Here is a 19,941-nt window from a genome sequence, read left to right as displayed (position 1 = left end):
AGTGCAAAAAGTCTTCTCAACACATCTGATTTGAGAAATAAATCCTATTTTCTATATATTTTTTTTCAATTATTTGTTAGAATCGATATGATTCTAATGTTATAGTCTTAAGTCTTACCCTAACATTTGCATAGATGACAGGAGAACTGTAAAGCCACAGCAAGTTCAAGTATTGAGGTATCAGCTGGAGCATATTGCAGTCTGCTTTCGGAGAGCTTTGCGAACCTCAAGGTTTGTGTGTTTTGTCCTTTTCTAGGACTGCTAACGAAAGCAGAACAGCACCTGCACCCAGAAAGCATCTGACGACACACTTTCCAATCCATCACTGCCGGGGGAAATACGAAAATTGACTGAGTTCAACACAAATACGCCACAGCACCTTATATGATCCTCTTACGCAGACGACTGTAAAACTGATCTAAAGGAATGGCTGGATAATTTCAGAATGAGCTCTTAATTGGCAGCAGTATCCATTCTGCTGCTGCTGGAGTGACATGGAGCAAGGTCCATCATTCACGAGGGCCATCGTCACTCCGTCTCTCTGGGCCAGATGAGGGGCTCCAGCCCCAGCCTGCTGCGGGGGCGGCGCTTCCACTGTCGGGAATGGGCCCTGGAGAAGCTGAAGAGGTGCCTGGAGGCGCGGGATGCGGCCAAAGGGCCGCAGGGTTCTGCCCATGGCTCACAGGGGGTTCTTGTGACGGGGGGTCAAGGCACGGGCAAGACGGCCTTGTGCACGGAGTTGGTGTGGCCTCAGTCAGAAACAGGCAAAGCGTTAGGTCTGGCATCGCGATGCCTGGCCTGGCATTACTGCCAACAGGAGGATGCGGGCACTATGGAGGTCTGGAGATTCGTGCTGGGCCTTGTGGAGCAGCTAAGGGACAGTCCACTGCTGGCACCCAGCTACAGCCACTTGTTGGCAAGCCCTGCTATTGCTGCCAGCCTGGAACCAATTCACTGCCAGCGAGACCCTGATGACACATTTAAAAGGTGAGCACTTTAGATTTCAACTTTAAGGCGTTTAAGCCAATTCATAAATAGTCTAAGACTACACTGCCTGTTAAATAGAACGTTTTCATTGAAATATATATAATCTACTAATATTCGTGATCCCTGTGCCTTAGTATTTTTGCCAAATAACCTGGGTGTTCATGTCTAATCAAATGTTTGCCTCCCACGCATTTTCCTCCTGATTTTCTGGGTTTCTCACTATTTACAATGCCTCCATACTACTCGTGCACAAGCTCTCCAACAATAACAATATATTCCGACAAGTTAATCTGGTAATCTGGTCTAATTAACTTGTGGTCCTCTAATTTCGTCCAGTTCCGTCTATTTTTGGCCAGTTCCACCTAATTTCGGCCAGTTCTGCCTATTACGCAGTTTTCTTTCTCTCTCTGCCAATCACGTAAAGGAAATTCGAAACCTCCCTCCTTAGACGAACACTTAAACTTTATTCTTACAAAAAATCCCGTCATAAAACATTTATTTTAGTAACGCTAACAATGTTGTAAAAGTGCAAAAAACTGTTTCTGTAGCTTGGCGGCTATTTTTCTCGATTTTTAATAGTGTTTAACACTATTTAGGGAGCCTAATTCTAAGGGAACAATTTGAACCACCCCTTTCCATGCTTCTTTTATGTAATAAAATTAATACCTTTGTTTCGAATTTAACCATCTCTGCCCACATTTCTTCTGTGTGTCCTTTGCTGTGGCATGGGCTTTAAGCAATACATTCACTAGAAGTCTGTTTACGCTAAAAGGTTCTGACAGAACAAACATGGCGACAGTGTAGGAAGTCATGAAAAGGTCCTAAAAAAATGCCATAGATTTATTTTTTTTTCTTCTTTATCGTCTTCATTCAACAGTGGTCTTGTATTGCTTGTACAATTGCCCCCACAAATTTCCAGTGATATTGCCCCATTCCAACCATGTCTACGTATAAGCTTTTAGAGAATGTGCGAAATATGGATGAAATGAACACAAAGTACAAAAAAAGAAGGCTCCTTTTGTTTCGATATCTTTAACCTTAAAACATCACACATGCATTTCTGGACAAGCTGAGTGACTCAAAATAATACGCTTCACCATCAAAGATTCATAATGCATTTGGCAGAGCTTTAAGCCCAAAGGAAAAGTGAGTCGAGACATCATTCTCCCAATTCTTCGAAGTCAGTGCAGCATCAACAGGATTTTGAAGTTGATTAAATTGAATTTGTTTGCATTATGTTAAGTTTTGTTTCAGCATCAGTTAGCATCTCATCTAAAGATGTGTACATTTTCTCTATATGCAACAGAGGACTACTTTAGCCCATTCTGATTCATGCAATGCTTTATAAGTTGTGTCTGTGTGTGTCTCTACTTCCCTAATATAGAAACCAGCAAAGTATCTGTGCTAAACCATTTCTTACCGCTTGAAACATGTCTCAATGCAGCAATTATCTCCTTAATAAGTTTGTACTTTGTGTTGAGGTTAACACACCTACAGTCTCCCTTCCCTGCTGAGCAGTTTTACCTTTTCACATCTGTTTTTCTTTTTTCTTTCTCCTTTTTTTTAAAGAAGCTCTGTTCTGATATCTCTTTCCTGCAGTGCTTCTGTTGTTAGCACACTAAATCCCCACTGGACTATCTGCTGTCTGCCTTTGAAAGGTCTCTCGGCATTTTGTGTTTGCTCTGTGTTCCTGTGAGAAGCCCTGATGTTTCACAGTTACACTCTGGCTCCAGCTAGCATATTCCCTCTCTGCATTTCTCATTAGCCATTCATGTAAAACTGCACTTCTCTTACTTAAAATGCTCCAAGAACGTGTGTAAATAAACACCACCCTCAGCTTTCCAAACAGATCATAATCTACTTAACCCTTTCAAACCCTGCGTCCGTTACAAAGGACTTCATGTATTTCCTTTTTTGTTGTCCATCAGAATAGAACATTAACCAGCCAATAAACAAGATTTAAGATTCTAACTGTGCACTACAAATTCTTTGAATCTTGAATATTAGAAACACGTTTTCTGGTAAAATAAAGTTCTTTTTTTGCTCCTCGCCAAATATGCCACATAAAGAGAAAAGTAGAAAATATACAATAAAGCAAGAAATAACAAATTCACTAAATATAAATATTAAATAAGTGGATGGAAATATATACATAACAGTGATGTGTTATGGATATTATGTATAAGCAAGTACATGATTATCTACAGCAGTGAACTATGAAAAACGTGCAAAAGTTTCAGTAGTACAATTATAACATTTTTGCAGTAAAGTAAAAGTGAACATGTGCCTCTGAGAAATGTCCTTCACATTTAAACGTGTAGAGAGTAAGGTGCTGTAGGGTTATTTCTGAGGTAGGTTCAAGAATCTGAGTGACCGAGTTTAAAAGACAATGAAATAGTAGCTTAGCCCCGCCCACTTCACTGAAAAGAAAAAAAAAAAACGGCAGCTCAGGCATTAGAGAATGGAAGCACTTGGCACTAAAACCAACGAGGCAAAGTAATGAGAGCTCATTTTTGCTCATTTTATATGATTTAGACACTTTAATTATGTTTATTTTACAGTGTAAGAATGGTTTGTGACATAAAAAGGTCAATATCAAATATAAAGTGTTATTACTCCACCACATACAGGTAACTTAGCCACGATGCAGCGCTTACAAACCAAACAGCTACAAACAGCACAGCTACAAACAGAGCAGCAATGGAACTATAGTGTTTATAACCAAACAGATCGTATTTTCTCCTCCTCTTTTAACTCAAAATCATTCAGTAAACAGCGATAATGGAACTGCGGTATAATTGCAGTTTCTCTGATTTTGCTATTTATAGGTTTATGTTTGAGTAAAATGAACATTGTTTTATTCCACTACTACAAACTACAGACAATATTTCTCCTAAATTCCAAATAAAAATATTGTAATTTATAGCATTTATAATTTGTAGAAAATGAGAAATATCTGTAATAACAAAAAAAGATGCAGAGCTTTCAGACCTCAAATAATGCAAAGAAAACAAAAAGTTTATATTCATTAAGTTTTAAAAGTTCAGAAATCAATATTTGGTGGAATAACCCTGGTTGGTTTTTTAATCACAGTTTTTTCATGCATCTTGGCATCATGTTCTCCTCCACCAGTCTTACACACTTCTTTTGGATAAAGTTATGCCTTTTACTCCTGGTGCAAAAATTTAAGCAGTTCAGTTTGGTGGTTTGATGGCTTGTGATCATCCATCTTCCTCTTGATTATATTCCAGAGGTTTTCAATTCAGTAAAATCAAAGAAACTCATCATTTTTAAGGGATGACAGTAAGATGACAGTGAGAAGTGCCTGTATTTCCACACCATGGATTCGCACATGGAGCGAGCTCTTGTGTGCTCATCTTCATAGCAGATTGTCAGAAGCTGAACTGTTTTGCCTGTGTTGGAGTGGAGTAGTGAAGCACCACCCTCCTCTTCTCTCCTGTGGCAATTTGCGAGGGCAATTGGGCTAAACCCTGTTTGCGCTCGCTTTTATCGTCCTCTCCTCCTCTGACACCAAGCCATCGTCTGTACCCCTCTGAAAGACATTCTCTATGTCAACGACAGGAAAGGGCTGATTGTTCGGCTTCCCTGGCACTTATATTTATTTATTTATCTCTCTCGACCCAATAATGCAGCCTATTCACAGCTATCACAATAGGCCTTGAATGGCATGAATGGACAACGCTATTTACAACCCGTTTATAGTGGGGAGGGGGAGCAAAGGCTGGAAAAATGTGCCCCTGCTGTGTCGGGTTGGGTCCAGTTGGTGAGGTCGCCGCTCTGACAAGCGACAAATTTTCCCTGTCTCTTCTAGAGCTGCAACTAGGGGTGGGCGATATGGCTCTAAAATAATATCACGATATTTCAGGGTATTTTTGCGATAACGATATACTTGGCGATATAGGAAAACTAAAATAATTCATTCATTTCAGGAATATAGTTTAATAGTATAACAGCATAATCATAATATGGCAAAATAAATTATATAGCATAAAATAATATAATGCAGCAAAAAATATTGCAGAATATTTAGTGCATGCATATAAACTGCAAACTAAAACAATTATACAATAAATACACCTAAAGCTTCACAGTAAATAATAGACTACTTTTAAGACAGAACATCCCTATTATCACGATATGGATTTTTAATATCATGATATTTCTGTGTCACGATATATTGTATACGATATAATATTGCCCACCCCTAGCTGCAACTAATGATCATTTTGGTAGTCGACTAATCTGATGGTTATTTTCAATTATATTCGATTAGTCGATTAGTCAACGATTATTTCTGCCATGTCCTCCAGCTAAAAACAGCTGAACATGAGATTTAAAAGCCATTTGCATGTCTAGATGTTGTTTAAACGTGGAAACTATGAATATTAGTTATGCCTGTCACAATAAAAAATATATATATATAGTGCCAAAAATTATTGCGATACACAATTAAAAAAATAAATAATTTAAAGACTAGTAAATGCCACTGACATAATTATAACAGAATAGCATAAAAATTATACACTTTTTTTAAAGACAACAAAATTTTATTTAATCACTTAATGTAATTAGTTTGGGAATTATATACTTATTTCTTCACCTATGTTAGTCTACACTGTTTGTATGTTATGGAGTCACAGTTATTGAAGCATGACTGGCTAAAACATATTTTTTTGTGTATGGCATAGCATCCCAGAAATGATTGAGAGACAGGATATTTTTGTTTTTTTCAGAATAGTAAATGCCACTGACATAATTTTAACAGAATAGCATAAAAAAACAATTATACACTTTTTTTTTTTTTTTTTTTAAAGAAACCAAATTTTGGTTTAATCATTTAATGTAATGTAATGTTTGGGAATTATATACTTTATATATATTATATACTTCACCTATATTAGTCCACTCTGTGTATATGTTATGGAGTCGCAGATATTGAAGCATGACTGGCTAAAATACTGTTCACTGTTTTATTTATATGTGAACAAACATACACACAATAAACATAGACGATCTTATATCACGATTATCAAAAATGGTTGAGGTAATGTTAATTTATTGTACGAATAATCGATATAGAAAATATTGTGACAGACCTAATATTAGTAAGTAAATATGTAATCTGTTGTGTTTGTGCACTTTCGGAGGCACAGATTAAGTTGAGTATAAACTGTGTGAGTGATCCATTAACCCTTTTATCTCCCATTGCGCTTCTGGCCTCAGCACTTTGTGTAAAGCGGTGATGTTACAAATTAACGATTTACAAGTCGACAAAAAAATTTGTTGTCGACAAATTTAAATAATCAACATTCTCGATTATATCGAATAATCGTTGCAGCCCTAGTCTCTCCCCATCTCTCTGTTCAGAGAGCCTTTTTTACTTGTTGCTAACGGCTTCCCTGGCATTTATTTGCTGATCACAGGGCAGAGGTATGGCCCCACATTCCACACCCCCCTAACACACAATCTGCCGAGATGTTTTTCCCTCAAGCACAAGCAGGAGAACGAATGTGTGTGTGTGTGTAAATAAGACCTGAAAGAACTGCAGTTGCTTTGGGATTCTGCTTCCTGAGCTCCTGTCGTATTTACTGACATACTCTTTGATGTACACAGCTCATCTTTAAAACGAGTTCTCTGTGTGTTCAGTAAACGTTAGCTGGTTTGTGGACGGTTCGCTGTATTGGTTTTAGAGTTACAGTTACAAGAGTTTATATTGAGAGGACATTAGGGTTTGATTTACTTTGCATTATCTGGTGCTGTTTACATTGTGTGAACACTCTTCGTGTGAACGTTTCACTTGGAATGATCCAAAATATATTTTTTAAGTTTAACATTAAAATGAAAATTAACTTTGCCTCTTTAAAAGTACCATTGTTTGAGTTTTGTTTTTTACACAGTGATTAGTGATTTACGTTGACTAAAGGACTCGTTCATTCTCTGTATACAATGCCTTATTTGTTCAATAACGGCTGATCTAAAACTGTCATTATGACCCTGAGACTGAGGCAAGACAATTTTCCAAGCAAGGTTGATCCAAAAAAAAAAAAAAAAAAAGCTTGTTTCTTGTCTTATATCGGTCTTGAGGCCAGTTTTAGGATGTTGTTGTTGTTGTTGTTGTTGTTGTTGTTTTGAACTGTACCTATTTCTTTTCATGACACCACTTTTCACTTTTTATTTTTGGAATATTCAGGGACATAAATGATTCCCGCTGACATTGTATAGGTCAGTGTGTTGGATCATGCCAATTATTTAAAAAGGCAAATTTAGATGCAACTGTAGTTTTTTCTTTCTCTTTCTTTTTCTTAATCCAGTGCACATTATGTATGAATTTTACCAGTCAGGTATTAAGAAGCAGTAAAGCCACTCAGCTGAAGTACAGCTTTATAAAGGAGTTTCCGTGAAGTTTCTCTAGCACTAAGGCTGGGTGCAGCAGCATTAGCATTAGCCGCTAACAGCTTTCTCCATTCAGAGGTGAGTATATCGGACTGTAGTCTGCGTGTTTACCATGGTAAAACAAGCTACATGGGACGAACCGCTAGCTGATAAAACAGGAGCGTTTTAGTCACCGAAATAAACAGTTTTCTTAAGAATCTGTGTAGATTATCATCCAGTGCTTGTTTGACTTTGGAAGAAAGCTTTTTTTTTTAAGAATTACAGTTTTATTTACTGTTAGACCTGCTAAACTTAGAAGGGAAACATGGCGACACCCTTGTTCCTTACTAGTGTCGCCTTATAATCCGAGGCACCTTATGTATGAGAATTATTAGTCCAAAGAATGCGGTAAGTTATTGACTAAACATCTTAAAATAGGACAGACCCTATATATGCAAGAATTTGATGTTGATGCAACATTTTCAAATATAATAATATAATATGCTTTAAAAAAAGGTCCAAACATACAATGAGGTCTACTAATGTCCATGATTTTTCATAGCTGAGGCTTCAGGTGTTCATATGTTTTATGTTTGCCATAAACCCAATCATTTCTCACTCCATAAAATTTAGACTGCAGGCAAAGATAAAATATTTTGTGGAGTGGTTTTGCCGTGCTGAGCAGTTCTACTGAGTTTTGGGCACGCAGGACAATTTTCCCTTGAAAGGTTCAAACTCTCCAATCACCTCATCTGCTCTACTGTCCAGCTGGAGTATGCAAGGTCAACGACTGTGTTTATCCTTTTGACCACAGCGTGCTCCGGCCCCCCCTCTTCCCTGCACTAAACCAGAAGGTCGCTCCCAGTTCTTACCATCTCAATCACCGCCATGTGGAGAGAACAGTGCAAAAAGCAGATTATAGGGTTTGGTAACTTCAGTGTTTGGAGTGTGTACCTCTTATCATCTTATAAAAGCATCATTCGTGAGGAGATAAGAAGCTACCAATATATTTGAAGCAGAGGAGCATGTTTATATTCATAGCTGTGTCTTCAGGGTCCAGGAGAAAGAAGAAAAACCCATTAAACATGCAGAACGATGTGGTGGATGAAACATGAGCAGCTGTAAACAATGGATTGGGGATCAAGTTGCGCAGATCCTGCTCACCTCGTTTACCCCAAGCCTCTTTATCACAAGAAGCAAATGATCTGTGAAGATGAAAGGCAGAGTTTGATTGGAGCAGATCAAATATCCTGCATGATTCATCAATAATTGCAATGACTGAACTGAATGCTAAATACTGAGCTTCAGAGTCAGACTCAAGAGCCAAGGCAATAAATTGAGGTCAGGGAAGTTCTAATCAATCAGCTTTAGATAAGTAAGTGAGATAAGCAGTTTTTAATGTGAGTGAGGTGCAGAACTTAAAGGCAGGGATTGTACGACCATGAAAAACCTGGAAAAAGTCATGGAATTTGAAAATAGCAATTTCCAGGAGTGGATAAGTTATGGAAAAATAAAAAAACTCTAGAAGTTTTGGAAAAATCATGGAAATTTTGTCTACAAATTTGTGTTTCTGTTTATGGATAGAGACAATCTATTTTGAGCTAATAAATACATCAGCTCAGAGTTAAATTTGTAATTTATCCCTACACAATGGAGTGCCAGATTTATTTTAGGCGTACTATAATCAATTTTGATTATATAGTTTCAGTTGATTTTTGGTTTTATTGTTTATTTCTGCACTGATGTTGATTTGCCTTGAAGGTATGGAAAAGTAATGAAAAAATCATGGAATTTTTGGGGGTTAAAAAGACTATGAACACTGTAAAAGAGTAGTAGGGGCAGGAGTAAACATGAGGTAACCGAATGGCCTCCATCCACGTGGTTGGGCACGTGCTTGTAAACATGAGCACGTGTGGCAAGCTGTGCACCTTAGCCCAGCACAGTTTTGCAGTGCAGATATTTCCAGTTACAGCTGAATTCTTACTTTTAATCCCAGAAGAAAACGCTCTTATTTACCTTTTAAAAAGGCCATTTAAATGCCTGATTAAAGAGTAGATTACTGTTTTTTGCTGTTTTTTATTGCGATATAGCGTTTGCGATAGAGATTTCCTTTAAGTAGTTAGAGCAGTACAGGGTTAAGTGTGTAATAGAGAGGGTGGCGGTATATAAGGATGCTACGCTTTGACCGGAACAGAGTTATCTTTGGCACTTCAGCAGCACGAGTCTGATATGGTAACAGCATGCGCGTTCGGTCTGCGCCGACGTCTAGCTGTCTCCCAGCGTGCAAGAAGGCACAGGAAATCTCTGAGCTTCCATAGCACTGACTCACCATGCCACATCAGCCACACCTCAGGCCAGAGAGATGAGGATGAGACAAGTGGGAAGAGATTGCGAGTGTGAAGGAAGAAGACACCGGAGGAGTGATAAATGGTGTTGAAGAAACAGGAGGCTGATTTAATTCTAAATCTTAAAATGAATGAATTCGTGATCGGCCGTGTTCCTGCGCCGACATGAATCTAATCCGTGCACGGTGGCATCTCATCTTATTTTTCTGGTTCCTGTAATCAGTTAAACACTGTTGTTTTCTCCACTGCCTTGCTCTATTTCCCCTCTCTGTCATCTCCCTCCTCCCCTCTCTTTCCCTGCCGCTGACACTTCCTCCTCTGCTTCTTGTGTGAAACCCCCCCTCTTCCTCCCCTCAATTGTCCCATTTGTTACTGCTCCCCTCTGCCATTGTAATTAAATCACAATGTGTTATGTGCCATTTCTAAAGCTGCATTAGTCAATTCAGGGTTGATTAAAGGACCATGGCTACACATAATAGGATGCTGGAAAAGAATGAAGCTCGGTGGAAAAAAATGTTTTTACTCTAAGGCCCTATCCCATTTACCATTTCACCCCTTGCCCCTACTACTTGGGCATAAATGTGCAAAACAGAGGAAAAAGGCTTAAGGGTAGAGTGTCACAATTCATGTTGGGATTGAGGGGTAGGGTGAAGTGTTTTGGCTACATAAAAAACAAAAAAGCTTAGATCGAGCCCAAAAAAAATGTAGCCTGCCCCATAAACAGTCATTGTGAGCCCGAGCCAGGGCCTGATTTAAACCTGACATTTTTTTAATAAGTAAAGTGTTAAAACTGAGCTTTTTAGAAATATTTTTGGGCTGTTTGAATGAGCGAAATCTGTTTGGAATCATGTTATTTAACATTGCAACACTGAAGAAGCATAGACCTATTATTTAAGAAAAATATTTATTAAGGAAATTAAGGAAAGCTTCACACGGCTACTTTGCTTTACTGTGATTATCACACCATAGCTTTTATATAAAATAAAAAAAAGCATTAAAAAAAAAAATAAAAATTGGGTCGGCCTCGGACAGAGAATCTAAACTCTACTAAATGGCACTCCAAACTAAGAGTAATGAGAAATCTCCAGCAGGAAACCAACCAACAAATGGATGATATTCTTTGTTAAAAAAAAATGTTTATATCCATTGCATAATCTCAGAATCTTAGTTTAATGTAGTTTCTATAGATTATGATCCTTAAAAATGTCCCATAAGCATTTAAAATTGCTAGTAGTTTGTCTCATTAGCTAGCCAAGCAAGCTAAATATCCTGTTTCACCTTAAATGGTGCAGGATTCATGTTCTGTCACCTGAGACGGCTGCATGATTTAAGGTGGAAGAAGCTTGTGAATACTGTAGCTAAGGGAATTAGGAGTGGATGATAAACAGTAACACACACAAATATACATTAAAAAGGGATAAAATGCCCTAAATTGAAATAAAGAACATCAGCAAGGTCACTGAACATCACCATTCATCTATTATAATGATAATAGAATAGTGACTAGTAACCTGGTAATAAAGCAGTGTAATTTTTATTTATGTTGGTGACTTATCAGGTTTTTAATGGTTGTCTCAGAACAAAGTTAAGAGGGCCTCTAAAAACTGAGGTAAAGGATGACACTTAAAAATAAGGGGTAGGGTACAGATATGATACAGGGTTTGGTCTGAAACTGAACTGTCAAAAACCTAAATAACCTAAAATAACCTATTTATTTATTTATTTTTGTTTCTCAGAGCGGTACTAGAGCCCCTGCTGTCCCTACCTTCTCCAGCTCAGGCTGTGTACATAGTGGTGGACTCTCTGAATGCTGGCTATGGCGGATGTGTTGGTGCTACTGAGGGGGTGACGAGTGGATCCATGGCCATTCAGAGTACTTCAATAGCGGAGCTTCTTCTCAGGCACCTTCAACTTTTCCCTCCCTGGATTCTGCTGGTCTGCTCTGCAAGGAGACAGAACAAAGCTGTCTGCAAGATGTTCTCAGGTATACTAGCATATATAAATAAGTATATATAATATGAAACCACCCATATGCTGTAAAATCTCACGTGCAAAAGGCGAGGTTTTTAAAAAAAAAGGCGAGGCTTTAAAAACACATTATGATCACAGTATTACTCCACAGCTGCCTGTAATGAATACTGTGTACCATTTCATGAGTAAAATAATTCTGATTCTACAATAATGTCGGAATCCCTGAAGCAGCGTCTCAATTTTCAAAGAATTTACACAGTGTGGCGCCTTCATTAGTGGCATTTATAATTTTGAATGCCCTTTGATGTTCCACTCTTTTAGGAAGTTAGCAATCACAAAAACTAATTGGCCATAGGTTTTTAAGCATATTTTAAAGAAGATTCTCATGTATATAGATCAGAGTCTTTGTTCTCGATTGGTAAGTTTAGTCCCAGGCATAATACAATCTAAAAAAAAAAAAAGTATTATTTATTTATTTATTTATTTTTTGTTAGTAATTTCTTCTTTTTTGCTCTTTTCACTCTCTCCACACATCTTTTACGCTTTTGTTCTCATCTGCCCACATCCTTTCAAATGAGTAAATCTGATTTTAAGAGATTAGAGACCCACGCACTTATTAGCACTTTTTTTAAATATGAAAGACAGGCCAAGAAAGCATGTTACTGCTGAGTGATATTTATCTATCTGTCAAAAATAAGCTTTTTTTTCCCCCATTTCTTTTCATTTCAGCCTTTAGGCTTCTCAGATCAGGCAGTTTACTTATAGTTGCCTCTGAGGGATAGGTGGAGTTTTAAACTCTGTAGTCAATCTGGCTAGGAAAAGAAAGAACACGGAAGAAACTCAGCATGTTGCCCATTTCTTTTCTTTCATCGTTCGCTTGTCCAAATCTCCCCTTTTATTTATTATTTTTTTGTCATTCTCTCTTTGATTTCTTCTCTCTTCTCTCTGCAGGGTTTCGGAAGCTGTGTCTCGACGACTTGCGAAAACCTGCAGCCGTGCGGGATGTTCAACACTACATTCTTCGGAGGCTGGATCAGGAGGGAGCGCTGCGCCGGCAGCTCACTCCAGAAACGGCCGACATGCTTAACTTGCTGCACATCAAAAGCGGTGGCTGCTTCCTCTTTTTGGAGCAAGTACTGGATGGGGTGGCATGTGGTCTTGTAGGACTGAGGGAGATCCGGGACATTCCTGGAACGCTGAACGGTCTCTACCTGTGGCTCTGCCAGCGGCTTTTTCCCCGAAGGCTTTTTGTCCACGTTAGGCCTTTGCTCAACATTTTGCTGGCCTCCCCACGACCTCTCACTCCTGAAAAGCTGTACTTTGCAGCATACGCCAGAGACAACTGCTTGGGACATGAGGACTTCCAGTCACTAATGCGTGCTCTGGCACCCCTGATTGTGGAGGGGCCTGAGGGCAGTAAACTTTTGTTCCATGGCAGCTTCGCAGAGTGGTTAACTGATGTGAAATACTGCACACAGAAGTTTCTATGCAGTGTGAAGGATGGTCACCTTTCTCTCGCCATGTCCCTGTCGCTAAGATCTAAAACCCTGAGCACAGAGGACATATGTCAGCTGGGCCACCATCTTCTCAGCAGCGGAATTCATGCTGGGGACCCATCTCTGCTCGCTTTATGGATGATATGGACTGGTGTCCCCACTTTGACATTTTGCACAAAGGCCAGTTCCCAGCAAATCCCTGTGCTGGTTCAGCAGGATGTGCTACAGCTTCTGATGAAAAGTGGAGTGTATCCTCCTACCTGTTCCCCAGACAATGGCCCTAGTGTGGGAATACACTGTGTGGGTGGAAGAAGAGGGATAGTTCGGCGAGCCTTGCAGAGGGAGGACTCTGTGCGAGCACTTTTGGACAGTGGGGTCAGCGTGAACCGCACAGACCCTTCAGATGGACGAACACTATTGTCTACCGCAGCTCATGCAGGGCTTGTGGATATTGTTGCACTGTTGCTGTGTCGAGGGGCGGATCCTTCCCTCAGTGATCACCAGGGTCAGACGGCTCTAACCCTTGTGGCCAGGCAAGGCCACATTGGTGTGCTTCAAATACTGCTTGAGTGGGCTCAAGACCAGGGAACGGACACTCCAGCTGTTCAAGCCCTGCTGGAACATGCAGACAGTGATGGATGGACTGCTCTGCGTTCAGCTGCATGGGGTGGCCATAATGAAGCTGTGAAGATGCTTCTTGAAGCAGGAGCAGATGTGGACGGTTGTGATCCTGATGGCCGCACAGCTTTACGAGCTGCTGCCTGGGGGGGTCATGAGGAGGTCTTGATGACCCTTCTAGACCATGGTGCTAAAGTTGATTGCATGGACCATGAGGGGCGCACTCCCCTCATTGCAGCTGCCTACATGGGCCATAAAGAGGCAGTCGAGATCATTCTGGATGCAGGTGCGGAAGTGGACCTAGCAGATGGAGATGGGCGCACTGCTCTTTCTGTAGCTGCCCTGTGTGTACCATCAGCAACAGGAGGTAGAGGGCACAGAGAGGTTGTAAGTCTGCTGTTGGAAAGGAGTGCTGATCCAGAACATAAGGACAAAGATGGAATGACTCCTTTACTTTTAGCCTCTTACGAAGGCCACGAGGAAGTAGTTGAGCTACTTTTAGAGGCTGGTGCTGATGTGGATGAGGGTACTGGAGCTTATCCTTCTGCTGTTACGCCTCTCCTTGCTGCAGCAGCCATGGGACATGCAGGCACAGTGAATCGCATGTTGTTCTGGGGGGCTGCAGTAGATGGTATCGATGGAGAAGGTCGTACAGCTCTATGCCTGGCTGCAGCTAAAGGTAGTGTTGAGGTTGTGAAAGCGCTACTCGACCGCGGGCTCGACGAGAATCACAAAGATGATTTAGGCTGGACTCCACTTCATGCAGCTGCATGTGATGGTCACAAGAGTGTTTGTGCTGTTCTGACAGAGCGAGGCAGCATGGCACGTGTTGGTGAACTGGACGTGGAAGGGCGGACCGCCCTTATTTTGGCAGCACAGGAGGGTCACTGCAGTACTGTAAGACTATTGCTTGACCGCAAGTCACCCATTGATCATCGAAGCTATGATGGACACTCTGCCCTCAGTGCAGCTTCCCTGCAGGGACATACTGAAGTGGTGGAACTGCTGCTGAGACGAGGAGCTGACACTGATGTGCGAGATGCAGAGGGTAGACCTCTTCTATACCTACTGATTCTGGAAGGACGCTTGGATAGTGCCACCTTGCTCATAGAAAAAGGTGGAGTCCCACTTGAATCGAGAGATGCTGAGGGGCGAACAGCATTGCATGTAGCAGCTTGGCAAGGTGACCTAGATGGGATTGGGCTTTTACTGGGACATGGTGCAGACCCAAATGCACTAGACCAGGAAGGTCGGCCACCACTGCACTCTGTGGCATGGAGAGGTCTCACCTCCGCTGGCAGACTCTTCCTCAGAGCCAGGGACATTAATGTTGATCAAGCCTGTAAAAAGCAAGGTGCCACAGCACTCAGCATTGCCGCTCAAGAAGGACATGCTGAAATTGTCGCCATGCTTCTGGAAAAAGGTGCAGATCCAGATCACGTAGATCATTATGGCCGGACTCCAGTAAAAGTTGCAGGAAAGAGAGGTCTTTTCAACATTATTCGTCTCCTGGAGAGCTATGGCGCAAAGCCTTTCCCTGGAATCATACCTCCGTCACCATCTGGGGCTCCATTAGGCTCCTCTTCCCATACATCCATGGTCAAAACTCAGTCTTTCTCTGGGGAGGGGTGTTCCAGTGGAGCCACAGCCACTTCTTCAACCTCCTCAACATCTCTGTCAGCCTCATGTTCTCCAGCCTCTACGGCTGAAAGATTCCACTCAATGCCTGGCTCTCAGACATCTTCATCCACATGCCACTCTTTGGCTACTGTGCAGACTGTCCCTGCCGACTCCCTGAGTTTCACTCAGCAGATCCAGCAGCACTCCCTCCCTCGTTGCCGCAGTCGACCGTCCACTCTTCCTATGCCCGTCTCAAACCCTCCGAGCTTTCAGGGAAGTGCGTCCAGAAACAAGCAGAAGGCTTTCCCCAAAACTAACCTTCCCCTTGCACCATGTTCTTTCCTTGCACTGCAAGACTCAAACATGCTCCTCAAAGTGCTTGGGTCCCCAGAAGCTGGTGACTACCTCTTAAAATCCAAAACCACTCACCTGATTGAGGATGAACTCGGAAAGTGCCCCCAGCAAGTGGGAAGCGGAGGAGGAAAATGGAACTCATTAATGATGTCCTTAGGGTTAACACCAAACCAAGAGGGTGTCATCAGAGAGCCAAAAAGTAGAGACAGTCCACCATTAGGATATCCTCCTCGTCACCTCCAGTCCCATTCACAGAGGGAGAATTGGGAAGGTCTTCAAAAGACATCCATCTCCCCAGCCTTTGACCTCTCAGCCATGTCCTTACACAGTGCCTTACTGGAAGAATCTGTCTTCAGCATTACAACCACAGATCCCCAGCTCAACCTTAAACAGGCAATCAAGTTGCAGTTTGAGGGGCCAACCAGCGCAGCACTTTACAAGAGGGAAACTCCACTTTAAGGTAATTGAATGTGCTCAGATTAGTAAGGAAAAAATGGCTACCATATTTTTCACATGATAAGGTGCACTTAAAATCTTTTAATTTCCCAAAAATCAACAGTGTGCGTAACAGTCAGGTATTAAGGAGCAGTAAAGCTACTCTGCTGAAGTACAGCATTATTTTTTAGAAAAGAAATCTCTGTAGATTAGAAGGCAGTGCTTATTTGACTTTTTAAGAATTACAGTTTTGTTTACTTGGGCGCTTTCCTCAGTGGCAAGACCTCCTAAAATTAGAAGGGGAAACACATGTGGCGACACCCTTGTTCCTTACTATTGTTCCATAAAATGTGCCTTACGATGAAAATAGACCAGAAAATAGATGTTTGTGCGCCTTAAAATAAATACAGTACTTTAACAGTGTGAAATTCAACATGTTAGAGTCATTAAGTTAAGAGCATGAAATATTTAGTTCTTTGGTTTCAACTCTGCAGTCTATTGCGAGAGAATGTCTGGAATGCTAATGACAACTTTTGTCTCTTTTAGGCAACCCTCGGTGATTAGGAGCTCTAGGAGGGCAGAGTGGTGTGGATAATTGCTGTGTGTTTGAGTCACTCAGGGCGGAGGGAGGTGGTAGAGGAGATCCCACCACACGCTGACCTCTGACCTCCTGCAGGACTGGCATAGCAGAAGGAACAAAGAGGAACCAAAAGACTTCAAAGGACTTATGCTGTGTACATTCCAGAGATTTTCTTTTATGTTGTATCACAACAGACAACAGCTGGCCGTGCCTCCTTTTTTTTTTTATTATTCACACTCAGACACACACAATGACAGGAAAACAGACGTACACAGGAACACATTGGGGAGCGTAGTGCTATGCAGGAAAATATATAGAACGTCTCCTTATGGGACACAGTTACAGGACTGTGATGTGTATATATAGGAAGTTTGCAGCGGTCGTCTCCTTGTGTCAGCTGGGACAAACTATTTTCAGTGCAACTGAAATGACAGAGGCACCAAGTGAGAAAGAAGAAAGAAGACAATGAATGTGGCTGAACTGTGTGTCGATGCTGTTTCTCTGGGCTTCTTCTGTCTTAAACCACTCATTTACTCCCTAACTCCCTCTCTGGAATGTACCCCAGCATTTTAGTGACCCAGGACTCCTGCCAACAAGGGCTCAAGCACATCACCAAAAACACACCCGAACCATTCTTAACTGTCCCTCAGAGGATTTTGTACTTTTTTTTGTTTAGGAATTGCTTTGGTCATCAGTGATGACTGTTTTAAGAATATGTTGGCTTATTATTATTATTTTTTTTGGTGCTGTTTCTATCAGCGACTATATTTATGTTTGTATTTGTTTGCTTATTGTGATTTATGTCATATTCTCCCGTATCTGAACACTGACCAGTATATAGACCAGTCAGCTACTGACACTGCAATACTAACAGAGGCTGTTAAATTTGGATAAAAAACGCATAGAGTACAATTTGAGAATGTAAAAAGGGGAAGGCTATGTTCAGACTGCAGGATCTGAAAAAATAAATCTTCATGGTATAACAATAACAATAACGATACTCGTGGCGATACGAAAACACTGAATTACAAAAATTACTGCAACAAAATGAAAATTAAATGTAATTACTGCATACGATATGGAATGGCACACCCCTAACTGATATATTAAAATAAATACAACAATTTTATCAGATTTGTAACAGAATCCAATGATCCAGAATGCCATGATAATAATAAATAGTATGGAACCCACTTCTGACACCAAAGACATTTAAAATCTGATTTGAATGTTCAGATTAAGACACATTTGAGACAAATCTGATTGTAATCATGTTTCTAAACCACCTTCAAGTGTGGTTTGGATTTGGTTTTGTGGTTTCTGGCTGTCTAGAATATAAAAAATACAGTATTTTCCGGACTATAAGGTGCATCAAAAATCCTTTAATTTTCGCAAAAATCTACAGGCCACCTTTTAATCCAGTATCAGTTTAGTTCTCCAGCAGCGAGGCTGGAGTAGCATAGCATGAACTGCTAACCATGCTCATTATTTCCCTGTTCAGAGGAGAGTATTATCGACGTATAACCTGCTCCTAACCCTGGCTAGCACTGCTGGAGTGATTAACCGCTAATGCTAGTGCTCCAGCCTTAGTGATGGAGAAATTCAGTAATCTAAGATGTAATTGTAAGTGAAAGCGCTTTACTCACACAAATAAACAGTTTTCAGGAGAACAATCTGTGTAGATTACCATTCAGCACTCGATTGACTTTAAAAGAAAGTCTTCTTTTTTGTTACAGTTTTGTTTACTTAGCTTAGCTTTACTTAACTTGGTTAGTAATCCGGTGCGCCTCGTGTATAAAAATAGACCAGACCAAATTGACATCCACTTATAGTCGCTTTATAATCCAGTGCACCATATAGTGCAAAAATACTATAATCTGGATACAATTTAGGCATGCTAAAAATCAGATCTGTACTGGTAGTCTGGACATAGCCAAAGAGACTGAAAACTAGACATTTGAAGGACCATGTCGGGGTCATAATTATCCAAAAGAGCTGAATACAAGAATCTGCCATGTCATTTACAGTGTTTAACATTGTTTATAGCGTTCTTTCTGTTTCTCACAGTTTAATTCATTTTTATACAATTAAAACATCTTTTACTCTTGGGGAAAGTGAGATGTGGATGATTATGGAAATGATTGATTATGGAAATCAGTTGCTTACGGCTGCAACTGAAGGGATGAAAACAAACATTCACCTGTGGAAAAACTGCTTGGAGCTCATCAGATAACTAATCTTTTAATCTCTCTCTATTTCTCTCTCTCTCTTTTTCTCTTGGAACAAATCAACTCTTTGCTGTAAACATGTCTCACCTCTGTAAAAAGAAAAAACAACAGTACATCTGGTGGATATATTATTTATATAATGTAAGCTGCATGTCCAAACGTCCACCCACGTTGCTGCAGTATCAGCCTCTACTCCTCTGAGAAGGCTTTATATATAATATTAGAACATTGCTGTGAGGATTTGAGTGCCTGTAGCCACAAGAACATTAGTGAGATCAGGTACTGCTGTTGGATCCCTTATAAAAGAAAAGTGCCTCATAGTGCAGTATATTTTTTAACAGTATACTTAACATGGAAAAGTACATACATACATACTTTTAGCATTAAAACATACTTAAATACATACTAAATGTGCTATTTTGCAACACCTTATGGCAACTTAATTATATTTTAGCTTTAGGTTGTGCTCTTGAGTGTATAGCGTATTGTAATGTGTAACTTTTTCATATAACTTAGGTAGATTAAGGTCTGTGTTTTTTAAATATCATTTTTAATACACTTAAAGTATATTGTAAATGTACTACTTTTCATATTGATGTACATATTATGTACACCTTAATGCTTCTTGAAAAAAAAACTACACTAAAGTGCACTTTAGGCAGTATTTAATGCCAAGGCACATATCATATTTTTGGCACTATAAGGTGCACTTAAATGATCAGTGCACATGATAATCAAACCCTGTATATAGGTGGACATCACCTATTTCCTTTTGTTAATGTTGTTTTGCACATAACACTAATTGAAACTAATGAAACAGTAGATTAGCCCTGCCTACTTCACTGGGGAAAAAACAGCAGCTCATGCGTTAGAGCATGATGGCAAGTAATAAGAGCTCATTTTTACTCATTTTA

At 40.3% G+C, this 19,941-nt stretch overlaps 1 protein-coding gene across 1 annotated transcript; it reads left to right on the top strand.

Moving 5' to 3' along the window:
• Nucleotides 1–262: 262 nt before the first annotated feature.
• On the top strand, nt 263–18,906 carry ankrd50l (ankyrin repeat domain 50-like). The gene is made up of 4 exons (XM_007227748.4): nt 263–987; nt 11,462–11,709; nt 12,648–16,244; nt 16,766–18,906. The coding sequence occupies exons 1-3, from the start codon at nt 551–553 to the stop codon at nt 16,241–16,243; spliced, it is 4,281 nt and encodes a 1,426-aa protein (XP_007227810.3). The 5' UTR covers nt 263–550; the 3' UTR covers nt 16,244; nt 16,766–18,906.
• The last annotated feature ends 1,035 nt before the right edge of the window (nt 18,907–19,941 follow it).

The sequence above is a fragment of the Astyanax mexicanus genome, chromosome 11 (assembly GCF_023375975.1).
Source record: "Astyanax mexicanus isolate ESR-SI-001 chromosome 11, AstMex3_surface, whole genome shotgun sequence".
NCBI lineage: Eukaryota > Metazoa > Chordata > Actinopteri > Characiformes > Acestrorhamphidae > Astyanax > Astyanax mexicanus.
The sequence above is the reverse complement of the archived record's forward strand: the minus strand, read 5'-3'. Positions and strand labels throughout refer to the sequence as shown.